The sequence below is a fragment of the Ciona robusta genome, chromosome 11, assembly GCF_009617815.1.
Source record: "Ciona robusta chromosome 11, ASM961781v2".
Lineage (NCBI taxonomy): Eukaryota > Metazoa > Chordata > Ascidiacea > Phlebobranchia > Cionidae > Ciona > Ciona robusta.
Window position 1 is genome coordinate 125,582 of NC_143245.1, and position 11,954 is coordinate 137,535.

The 11,954-nt window shown below is 38.8% G+C and overlaps 3 protein-coding genes across 5 annotated transcripts; 1 reads left to right on the forward strand and 2 right to left on the reverse strand.

The window, feature by feature from the left end:
* The first annotated feature begins 435 nt into the window (after positions 1 to 435).
* On the forward strand, positions 436 to 10,192 carry LOC149727469 (neogenin-like). Of its 2 annotated transcripts, none has more exons than XM_089887919.1 (26): positions 436 to 638; positions 814 to 1,146; positions 1,207 to 1,503; positions 1,654 to 1,807; positions 1,952 to 2,091; positions 2,337 to 2,485; positions 2,573 to 2,669; positions 2,886 to 2,970; positions 3,026 to 3,103; positions 3,185 to 3,363; positions 3,589 to 3,710; positions 3,769 to 3,895; positions 3,977 to 4,171; positions 4,306 to 4,416; positions 4,517 to 4,708; positions 4,782 to 4,877; positions 5,065 to 5,183; positions 7,239 to 7,419; positions 7,527 to 7,631; positions 7,791 to 8,003; positions 8,873 to 8,987; positions 9,049 to 9,290; positions 9,348 to 9,431; positions 9,518 to 9,604; positions 9,682 to 9,743; positions 9,798 to 10,192. In XM_089887919.1, exons 1-26 carry the CDS (start codon positions 593 to 595, stop codon positions 9,891 to 9,893), a joined length of 3,705 nt encoding a protein of 1,234 aa, XP_089744045.1. In that variant the 5' UTR covers positions 436 to 592; the 3' UTR covers positions 9,894 to 10,192. The 2 variants fall into 2 exon arrangements, with proteins under 2 accessions (XP_089744045.1, XP_089744044.1); XM_089887918.1 differs by having other exon boundaries at positions 437 to 638; positions 9,518 to 9,619.
* Positions 5,536 to 7,046, reverse strand: LOC149727470 (leucine-rich repeats and immunoglobulin-like domains protein 1). Of its 2 annotated transcripts, XM_089887945.1 has the most exons (3): positions 6,791 to 7,046; positions 6,104 to 6,675; positions 5,536 to 6,050 (listed from the first exon to the last, which is right to left on the reverse strand). In XM_089887945.1, the coding sequence occupies exons 2-3, from the start codon at positions 6,670 to 6,672 to the stop codon at positions 5,597 to 5,599; spliced, it is 1,023 nt and encodes a 340-aa protein (XP_089744071.1). In that variant the 5' UTR covers positions 6,673 to 6,675; positions 6,791 to 7,046; the 3' UTR covers positions 5,536 to 5,596. The 2 variants fall into 2 exon arrangements, with proteins under 2 accessions (XP_089744071.1, XP_089744070.1); XM_089887944.1 differs by having other exon boundaries at positions 6,104 to 7,045.
* Positions 10,193 to 10,306: 114 nt separating the features above from the next.
* Positions 10,307 to 11,952, reverse strand: LOC149727471 (uncharacterized). Its single transcript, XM_089888374.1, has 4 exons — positions 11,262 to 11,952; positions 10,808 to 10,952; positions 10,646 to 10,752; positions 10,307 to 10,573 (listed from the first exon to the last, which is right to left on the reverse strand). The coding sequence occupies exons 1-4, from the start codon at positions 11,511 to 11,513 to the stop codon at positions 10,307 to 10,309; spliced, it is 771 nt and encodes a 256-aa protein (XP_089744500.1). The 5' UTR covers positions 11,514 to 11,952.
* Positions 11,953 to 11,954: the final 2 nt, after the last annotated feature.

Consider the following 11,954-nt stretch of genomic DNA (forward strand, 5'->3'; position numbering starts at 1 on the left):
AAAATATGTTTAATAACTTCCGAGAGGCCGCATATTGCTTCCTATGTTTCCACAACATTTCCGGTCGATTTTACGATTTATTTTAAAGCCTGATTACTAAACAGCAATTTATATTCAAATATAATATATTGATAATAATATATTGTTAACCTTCTATATCATCTATTTATGTTGTCATAGTAAAAACCGTAAACTTGATTTTACCAAAACATAAACAAAATGTTTTTGTTGTTGTTTCACATCGAAAATCACGTTTAATTATTTAAATTCTTCAAAAATTTTCTCAGAAAGTGTTTTTTTTAAATGTTTGAATGACAAATAAATCATTAAATCCGTGACGGAGGCGATGCATCGCTGCGGGCGATCGAGTCGAATTGTTTTTCTCGCAGCGTCTCGTTTGTGACAGACTTTGTAGTTTGTAGACCGACAATAAATTCGCGAGTGAAGCGATCGCTTGAATTGTAGGTGATTATGACGTCACACAAGTATATATCGTAGCAAGCTGTTAAAGTTGTTCAAATTATTTTGTTGCAAAAACAGTGTTTAGTTGATTGTGTAGTAAATATGAGCATTGCAAGCTGAGGGAAACACAATGGAGTTTTGGGCGAATGTTTGTTGTTTGTTTATTTTATTTAAAGGTGAGTTTTTGTTGCAAAATGTAAATAATTGAAGTTTTTAATAAACTTTCTATGAACGCAATGGCTGCTGTTTACTGAAATAAAAACAGCCAAAACAAAAGTAAAATCACAGGATTCAATTGCATTACTTCTAACTTTTGTTATTTTGTCATAATTCCTATTGTTGTTTCAACAGTTGCTTCATCTATGACATCACAATGTTACAATGAACCCTCTGATGTCATAATCACCCGAGAACAGCAATTGTTACTTCATTGTTTACAACCGGATTCATGTAGTGACATCACAAGTGCGGATGTGACATCACAAACAGTTACCTGGATGAAAGATGGTGATGTCATTCCGTTCAACAATATCTTCGGACGACGGTCGTTGCTTGGCAACGGAAGTTTGTTAGTCCGAGAACCAGTGAACCGCGTCGGGGCTTCTGACTCGGGGTTTTATTCCTGCCACGTAAAACATGACTCAGCGATATTTCAAAGCCGAGTCGCCCATGTTGTTGTAGGGGGTAAGTCATTGAACATCTATATTCACGTTTCAATTAAATTAACTTTCTTTTTATTTTCAGTTCTTGGTTCGTTCACGAAACAACCAAAGTCAGTTTCTTGCACAGCGGGGGCAACCGTTCGTCTCGCATGCAAACCTTCGAATGCCGAGCCCAAGCCAGTTATATCTTGGTTTCGGAATAATTCGTTTATTGGCAACAACAGCATTATGACATCACAAGCAAACAATACGATAGTTTTACCCAATGATGAGCTTGAGGTTTGCGCAACTATGGACGACGTTGGAGAATATTATTGCGTTGCTTCTAATATTGCGAGGGTTAGAAAGAGTTCGAAAGTTAGGTTAACTTTATATAAAGGTGACGACGTTTAAACATTATTTTGATAAATTGACATAATTTACGATTTATATTTGCATTTTTTTGTGAACCACTTTTGATTAAAATCATTTCATCAAATTAATAATAAATTTATTGGATTGAAATCAACAAATCATTTTTATTACAAAGATGACACGCAAGCAAACATATCACCAATATTTGTTCGTAAACCAAAGAATCGTTCGGTTATTATGGGCTCGCGGGTGTACATGGATTGCCTCGGTGAAGGAAAACCTAATCCTGTAATGACGTGGTATAAGGACGAGATAAAACTTGATTTCAAGTGAGTTGTTTGATGTTTATCATTGACATTATTTAGACGGTACTTTGCAGTAATTTGTTGATGTAATAATTCAGCGATATCACGCTAACATTACGTGTTTTTATCATTGTGACGTAATAATGATCATTGTTTGTTCTCATTTAGGTCACAATCGAACATTGTTCGTGTTGGCATTGGTGGGTTACTGATAAGAAACGCATCATCCTTGCACAGTGGAAGCTACACGTGTGTTGCAACTAATATAAATGGTAGATCCAATACCACAGCTATGTTGGTGGTATCAGGTATTTGAGTGACATTTATATTAACGGCGGATGTCTCATAGGACATTCATCACTGTAGGATTTTGATTAAATATTTATGGAGCCTTTGTAACTTAATTTTACGCCACTTAATTCTAAGCGAGAGTTGCCAAAGCTTTTAAACCCATAGATAAAGTATCGAGTTACGCCCGTAGTGTGGTGTACGTTTACTAACTTAAGTGTTTGGTTAATCAATTATTAATGTTTCAACCAACATTATGCTGCAGACACATACATTATATCAACGACGACAATCACTGCGTTTCCCGACCAAGTGATATCAACACCATGCAATCGTACACCTCCCACCAGCCACCATGTAACTTCATTGGTGAACGGTTTAACTTTACAAAGCACCTCTTCCATTGAAAACCAGGTAAGCGTTACGTTGACCCATTAACACACACATGCCTGCGCAAGTAAATTGCAACAAACCACCCGAGTTGAAATAATTGTCCCCAAGATATCCTCACTCGCGACGCACAACACTTTACAATGTTACGCAAACTTTGACGGAAGTTTTCAACAAAGGAGGATCCAACTTGATATTTTAAACAAAGGTTGGTTTTGTCATAAAGTTTTAAGAAAAAGTGTCAAATACAACTTAACTTATATAAACACTTGGGGCGCAAATAATTCAAGGTTATTGTTTTGTTTATTTTACTAGCTGTGAATATTCCAGCATTATTCATTTGAAACATTTATTGATTATTCTTTGAAACGTGCGTTTTATTGATTTATTTGTCAATGGTTTCTTACAAAGATTGTTCTCATAGACACAATATACAAGAAATTATTAGAAACTCGTCTAAACGCGACGCAACAATCCAACGATCTTCAGATTCATGAAGCAGAGCTCGGGTAAGTGATTGTTGTGTTTTGTTACATCACAACAATACCCATTGTTACATCACAGAGCCTTCAATATCACATGGAATCACATCAATGATGAAACGAAATTCAAAGTTTTTGTTTTTGACGCCAAACTTTTAACGTGAGTTAATTCAAAGTGTGAATTGTTGCGCAATGTTATGTTTAACAACTGTTGTGAATTAAAGTGTGAATTGATTGACAGGTTGCGGAGTATTGGCACTTCGGACACATGGGCGACGTTTGATGCTGATCCTAACCATCTTATTATAGTATGTGTATTCACATACACCCATGTTGGGGTTGGGGAATATAACATGACAACCTCATTCATTGCACCAATCAGTGTGCACACAAACATTACATTCAATGATTGCAGTTCATGTAAGTTGTAACACAGAGTTTGAAACCTACTTTAAATGTCAGTGTTGTTTGTTCGACCTGTTTATATTTAATCCCCCCTTCCAACCAACCATAAATTAATTATCTCGCATTTAGTTTTCTAAATTAGTTTCCACAAAAGATTAACTTAATCCATGTAAATAATATTAATTATTACATCACAATGCAAACTGTATGATGTCATATACTGTTTATTCCAACCACCAGGTGAAATATCGGGTCTCACGACGACGGCGACCACCACCACCATAACAACCACATGGAACCCTTGTTCGACGCGACATAATCTTTGTCCGTTCCAACTTATATTCATTCAGCCAACACGGAAGGTGAATAAATATTGGCCGTATATTCCAAAGTATGTTTTACACAAAGTTGTCCCACTAGACTTACACTACACGCAACACCACAATCACAACGAGGGGTTTGAACAAGTTCACTGAGCATACGTTGAAGGTTTGTGTGGTTGGTGGGAGGTGTTCGCAACAAATACAAACAACAACGATACAAAGTGGTGGGTGTTGTGATGATGTTGGATTAATTAGTTTTACGTGCTTCGGTGTTATTAATTAATTTAAATCCTTTCCACATTTAGTTCCGGACCTTCCCCCACCTAATATCACAGTAGTTGCGGAAACAAGTAGCTCAGCCATGATACGATGGTCCCAACTTCCACAAAACCACATTAATGGAATACTCAGTGGATACAAGATAAGGATTCGTAACAAAGTTAATCACGAGACGGCGTTTCATGAAATCCCGGCAACCGAGGTTCAGTTCCTCGTCACAGGTATTGTTGGCGTAACGAGACGTTGGGGTTTGGTCAACAGTCAACGACGTGATTTACCCGATCATTTATTTCTGTGTTTATTAAACATCCTTAATTAAAGTTAATCACTAATAATTAGTTGTAACCCACCACAGGTTTATTGCGCAATACTGAGTACTTGATGCAAATGCAGGCGTTCACTGGGGCTGGGGGGGGACCGCCGTCGCAGAAATATTCGTTTCGTACTCCTAAGCGAGATCGGCCAGGTGGGAACATAGAAATCTATTTAATTAGTTTTATGGATATCTATGTGGGAGATATTATTTATATAATACAAGATATCTATGATGGTAACATATGTTACAGAATCCACACCTCCGGGAAAACCCCTCTCGTTATCGGCGCAACGATCGTCAACGGCGATAACTGTACAATGGCGACCCCCTGTGGAGAATATGTTTGTTCGATATTACGTGATTGATTGGGGAAAGCGGGCTCCTCACGAGGCGTCGAGGACCGTCGATAACAAACATCGATATTATAAAATATCTAATCTGGGTGGGTGGGTGATGTCATAGTAGGGTGTATGATGTCATAATACTTGTTGATGACATAACAATACCTTCCATAGAATCCTCGACACAATACTTCATAAGCGTACGTGCCGGTAACAACGTCGGACTCGGGTCAAAAAGTTTGATTAAAGTTCGAACAAAAAGCGCGGAAGGTCGGTTTGTTTGGTGGATGTATTCTTGTGGGGCAACGACGGTCGTTATAACATGGGTGTTCTGTTTCATACACCTCGTGCTCGCTTATGAGTTAACTTTGTGGGTGATTGTTTTTCTGTACGGCTGATAGTCTAACCACTATGCTATGATTTCGGACATATTATCTAATCAGGGTATTCCCCACAGCCGATATAGAAGACCTCTACCCCCCTCTAGCGTTGAACATTGACGTGCTTACACCGACCACTATGAACGTATCATGGCTCGATTCACAAGCCACCGGGAAAGTGTCGCATTATTATATTGTAAGTATTGTGATGTCATAGTAATTATTAACATGGTAACAATGGTGGTTGTGATGTCATAATAGTCAACAATAGCCAGCTGCGTTCGTACCCACAGTGATATGATATCTCTATGTTTGGTTAGTTACGCTTGGTTGCACATTTGATTGACAGCTCATTATAAGGAATGTTGTGATGTCACAGAAAGCTTTGTGACATCATAGTAGGATATTCCTTTGATGAAAGACAACAGTTTATTATGACATCATAAAGTAAAAGATTTTTTATGATGTCATAATAATAATAAGTAACCAAAATATTGAAACAATTTGCGACTTTACCGTCGTTAAACCACCGACATTATTTTGGTTTGTTGCCTGGGGGGAAGAATTATATTCAATCGATTTTCATACGCTGCGTGTACAAAGTTTAAATTATGTTAAGTCACAATGTAATTGTTCAATTGCTGTTATGACATCATATTGTCTCATTGTTGGAGGATTATGACATGTTTCGCTCGTCATGGATGATCGTACCAGCTGATTGGTCGATGTGTTTTGCATGAGTGGTTTCAAGGTGCAGTCACATGACCAGGGGTTCCCCCCCACCCTCACCCCACGCAGCGAGGAATATTCGACCCCAAACCCCCCACGTGAGGTTAAACTTTGTCGCATCCTCCGTTCAAACCTGGTTCCACGCACATCAGGTTGAACACACGAGGTGAACATTATGTTGAGGCAAACAATCATGTTGGTGCGGAGGTCGATGGTTTGCAACCGTGGTTGGCCGGCGAAAGCGAGGATGAATATAACCTCGATTCTGTTTCGTTGTAAATAGATTTCCCTCACCATCTGACCAGTTGTAACAAACGCATACGAAGGGATTATTCTGTGAAATAACTTGATTAGTTCGTTTAAACAACCTTGGCCTAAACCACTCACCTTAGTCGGTTGTCGTTCAGTTTGACGACACGAAGCTTGGGTAAAAACATAAAAACCCCGGTTTGAATCTTTGAGATGATATTTTCCCCGAGGTTTAAATACAATAACCCTCGTAAACTGGTGGCAGGCGTTTGAAGGTCGCTCGTGATTCGATGAATTTGGTTCCGCATGATTGACAGCTCTTGTAGACTCGACCCGTGGGAAAGATGGCTCGCTAGGTTGAGCTCCGATATCCTCGTGATTCGATTTTGATCCAAGATTAATATTTTTAACATGGGCCAAGCGAACAATAAACATTTAGGGAGGTTGTGTATTTTGTTGCCACGTAGGTTGACACTTTTTAATCGTGGAAAGATTGTCACCACGTCGTTACACCCCCCTTTTCTTCCTTCCTTGCTGACGAGATTTTCATCTGATATTTCCAGCTTGGTTATCGCGTTGTAACGGAATTTAAATTCTTCGAAATAAACGGAGGTGTTGAACCCGATGAGGCGTAATGTGGTGAGAAAGTTCCCGTCGAAGCTAACGTGCGTCGTCCAATCGGGAATGTCGTGGGGAAGTTGGCGCATGTCCTGTGAATCGCAGTTGATCGTGTGGATTGTTGCGTAATAATCGCAAGTGCATCTCTGTGGACACCTGGGCTGCGCTGAAGCAAATCCAAACAAAACACAAACCACGATAACTAACCTGCACGACCTCATTGCTTCGAATATTTAACGAATATAATTCACCCCGGGGGTAACAACTGACGTTTCGTGCTTCACTGCTTCCGCAAATACTGAGCGTTCATGGTTGACTTAACGTTGACACCCCGTCAACGGGTAAAGCGCTCGCTTTCAAGTTTTACGGTTAAATGGAATGTGTGTCTCATGTTCCATCTACACCTTCCCCCTGCATTACAACTCCCATTAAGTGCTTCACGCTCGCATCAACCACGCACGACAATCCTTCAAATAATAAAAAGCTCTTTTTGTAGAAACAATAATCTAAATATGAAATAATTATTTTCATATTACACCTGGTAGCAACAGCAGTGACTTTACTTTTGTTGCAAACTTTACTTTTAGTCTGCCCTACTTTATATTGTGGATTACTTTGGATACAGAATGACAATGATATATAAATATGTTCACAGATCAAATACAAGACCCACGTACCATCTGAACCTCGCGTGAGGTTCCTTAACTCAACGACCCTGTATTGCGTCATCCATGCGTTACGACCGTACACCATGTATGAAGTCACTGTAAGAACAGTCAGTGGAAGACGTAGATCGAGTTGGTCGATGACCGAGTCCGCTATCACCAAGCAAAGCAGTAAGTATTGTGCTACAACAACATTTTGTTAAACACTAACTTTTATATTAATTCACAAAGTATTTATAACGTAAATTTCCAACCCCCATATTAACCCCCTCTTATAGAACCAACCACCCCACCCACTGATCTCACAGTTATGGATCTCAATGAATTAACATCCGTGCAACTGAACTGGCAACCCCCCGACCAACCTAACGGAGAATTGAATGGTTTGTTATTTCTCAGCATTGTTTAATAAACATGATTCTTATTTTTATCATAATTTGCTGCAATTTATCATTTATTATTTTATATTCAAACACAGTGGTTTAGTGCAAATATAACCGCGTTTGTTGGCAGGAACTTCATCTTAATTTCTCAATAAACAGGTTACCTCGTGTTTTACACCACCGACCCCCGCCATGATATCGCTAACTGGGTGATTGAGCCCGTGGTTGGGGACAAACTATCCACAGTGATCAAGGGGCTGACGTTGGACACCCAATATTACATCAAAGTTCTCGCCAGGAATACCATCGGCGTCGGGCCTTATTCAGAGATCATTGAATATAAAACTAAGTCAACGCCTTATGATGTCAAAGGTGTGTATTGTGACATCATATTCATACATTATGACATCACAGAGTCTGTGGTTAGTTCAAATGCCTTGTGTAACCCAGAGTTACAGGTTCAAATCTCGACGCTGCTACCATTCTGTACATATGTGGCCTTTTGCAAAACACTTAACGGCAATTGTTCCAACCTAGTGGCCACTAAATCAGCCATACATAAAAATATTCAGTTGCGAGTTCTTATCCGAATTTCACTCTCTTCTTTTCACAAGTGGGCGCTCTTATTAAGTTTAAAATTTTTAAAAAAATACACAAAGAAACACCTTAGATTGGTAATAAGTGTAAAACAAATTACTTAAATACTGAAAATAACTTTATGAATATATAAAACACTAGTAAGAACATCTTTCCCAAATTAGGTAGGTTGTATACGCTCTTTCAATCTGTTTATTATCGTCGGCTCTGTGGTGTAACGGTTAACGTGCCGTCGTTTAATCTCTTTGTTTCGTTCTATTTTATTATTTTTTTTTTTTAGTTTTTTTTTGTGTGATTAGCACGAGTTAGGGGTTTAAGGTTTAAGTCTTACGTGTGTAAACTGTAAAACTAACTGTTAGTAAACGATTTTTTATAAAATATTGAAATACTATACCAATACACGTTTTATATGTCACAAAAACGATGTTTTTTAAAAGTCTCCAGAAAATAATAATAAAAAAATAATGCCCACTTGTGAAAAAAGAGTGATGATCTGTTAATGAGTCGTATGTAAAATAATCACCCACAAAGTTACATTCGTGGTAACTCGTAAGCGGGCACGAGGTGTATGAAACAGAACACCGGTGTTATAACGACTGTAGTTGTCCGCCATGCGAGGATAAAAAAGTTACATTCACCCACAGAATCAACATGGGTGATGCCAACGTGGATGTTGTATGTTATAATAGGAGGTGTAGCTTTGCTTGTCATCAGCGTCGTTGCCATTGCCACGCTCGTTGTCTGCAGGAACCGGAATGTGTGAGTATATTGTTTCTATGTTTATATATGATGTCTATGTTTATATATGATGTCTATGTAGAGACCGAACAAAGTATAAAAATCGGAAAACGAATGGAGTACGGCCCCCTAGTGGTCGTAACGACGGGGATGGATGGTCGCGCAACGGAAGTAATATTATGACATCAGCACCATTGTTACATCATGATGACATCATAGAGTTACAATCGTTACGAGCGGGACAATGTAAATGCGATCATGCGCGAACACCATCGGAGATTATTTCAATTAACAATGGAATCAATTGTAATCATGTGATAAGAGGTATTATGATGTCATAACCAATATTGATTGTTTTATAACAATGGTTTATCATGGTAGACAATGGTCGAAACAATTCACATTATATGTACAATGGTAGAGGAACACCCAAGTTTGCACGAACCGTATCACCGTCATATCAAGGTTGGTCAAATTGCTCCGCTGGTTCTACCAACTTTAATGTATATTCATATATTTACGTTAATATATATATGAACCATCCCCCCCAGATTGCACGGGCGACAGCGCGTACAGCAGCGATCCCCCAATCATACATTATAACAATGACGTACGGAATCATTCATCGTCGAAACTAAGTAAATATAAAACAGGTATATTGTTTCGTTGTTGTTTGGTGATGTCATAATAAATCATAATAAATTCATTGTTTCAGGTGATTGTGATGTCAGAAGGGGAATTCCCCAAACCGAGTATTCTTGTCGGAACAGTTTAACCGTAAGTTTGTTATTATGACATCACAACAATGATTATGACATCACAATACTTTAGAACTCGATGATAAGCGACGAAACAAACAGTGATCTCGCCGACGTTGAAGATTTTGTTCGCGGAATGAAAACTTCGTGCTCCAGTGACCTCACGTGAAATATTATGACATCATAATCATACTGCCTGTTACATTGCCGGGGTGAAACATCGGGAGTTATTTGAATTTAAATCATCGAAGAACGCCGAATTTCATTAATTTTTAATTTGTTGTTTTTATCGTAATTAAATCTTTTTGTAGATTTTGTGGTGTGTGTCCGTCCCTTTCGTTGTTTTTTTATGATTTCTATGAATTTGTGCAGTTTTTTGGTTGAATGCTGCCACCTAGTGCTGCGGATTGCCTTTACGTAAATCGTGAATTTTATAAAAAAATGAAAACAAAACATTGTCGTCCCATGCTCGCAGTAGAGTTGCTGATTTTAACATCTAATTCACTCTGAGCGCTGCGGTTCGGTGGTTACATCATCTCGAACACTGTTGTTGCCACAAGGATAAATAAGTTGCATTGTTGTTTATTGAAACCATCCACGACAACAAAGTTTCCTCCAAACCCTCCCACCCCCCACTACACCAACCACCAACAACACACAAACCACAACCACAGTCTCCTTAACCATGCGTTGCATTATGGGGCTTGTTGCCATGTAATCCCTCATAATGGATGCTGACTTATTAACATGGGGGAATTCCTTGTTGGGGATTTCTTTACCCAGAAACTCACACAGTGGGTCCCATCCATCACTTAAATTAAACAGTAGAAGTCTGTCTTTGGGAACTTTCTGGAAATGATTATTACGTCATGCACATCACGTGAGCATCTCACACGTGACGCATCATGACATCATAACTACCTGTATGACGTAATTATTATGACGTCGGTAAATATGTTTCATGACATTTGGGCTCACGTTGTATTTCGACCACGGCCATAACCGCCAACAGCCATTGGTGAAGTTAACTATGATGGTGTGTGTTAATAATAAACACGATAATGATGTACGTCACGTGCTCACCCACACGATTCGTGAATTGAAAATATTTCCACCCCGAGTATGAGAACGTCTGTATGACGTTTAGCACCGAGTCCGAGGCCTCGGAATGTAGTTCGTGTGTCATGCTGGCCAACCAGGTGTCTTCGTCACGAACCGTAAGTATCACCTGCGTAAGTTGGAGTAATATAAGTGACGTCACCCACAATTGAAGGTATATATGACGTCATAATTACTGCGCGACTTTGGCGTCGGAAAGCATAACCAACAACCATCATTGTTGGCTTATTCCAACTAAAAAAGGGTTTGTTCTGCTATAGTTTGTATTAATGACATTTTACTCGTTTTTTCTTTTTCTTAAAATGACGACCATGTTTTATTACGTCATTCATTCAAGTTATTACAGCTAAATTGGTTCGAGTAAAACATCGCGTTTGCCTAATATTCGCTTTATACTCAAACTATGACGTCACAATACCTTCGCGGCAGGGTAGGCTTCAAGAATTTCATCGAAAAATAAAAACGAAGGGGTATCTATGACGACGTCTACGTCATCATACATCTTTCTGATGTCATCCAACGTCACACCACTACGTAACATCCGATTCCATTGATCACCATGGTACCAGTAATGCTCCATCCAATCATATATTTTGTAACCAAACGTCGACAATGCTTCGTTCATCGACTTCGTGCCCGTCTTGCAAAAACTCGCCACAATTACCTTCATTATTGTTGCAACTGTTATTCGCTATACCGGTTGGTGTAAATGAGTAACCGCCAAACTAAGCAAGACAAATATAATGCGGGCCAGAAAAACTTTAATGTTTGCATAATACGGCCGAGTAATAACGTTGCAGTGATTAATATTTCGCTAAAGCGCAGTTTGTGACGTAACAGTATAAACTATAACGTCATACATTAAAAAATAAAATTATTAAAAACATGTTTCCTGTGTTTGTTGTTTTCATTGAAATGGTGAATTGTTGTATTTGAAACTTACAGGGATACAGCGGGCATGTTGTAACATGGGATTAGCGACACCCGTTGTCATCAGCTGTGTATGGGAAGGTGATGATGCGACGTTGATTTATGTTGTGTTGAACAGTATGTGTGAAAGTGTGAAAGTGAACGTATATAAAGCCAACATCTTACTTCAATGCACATGGTT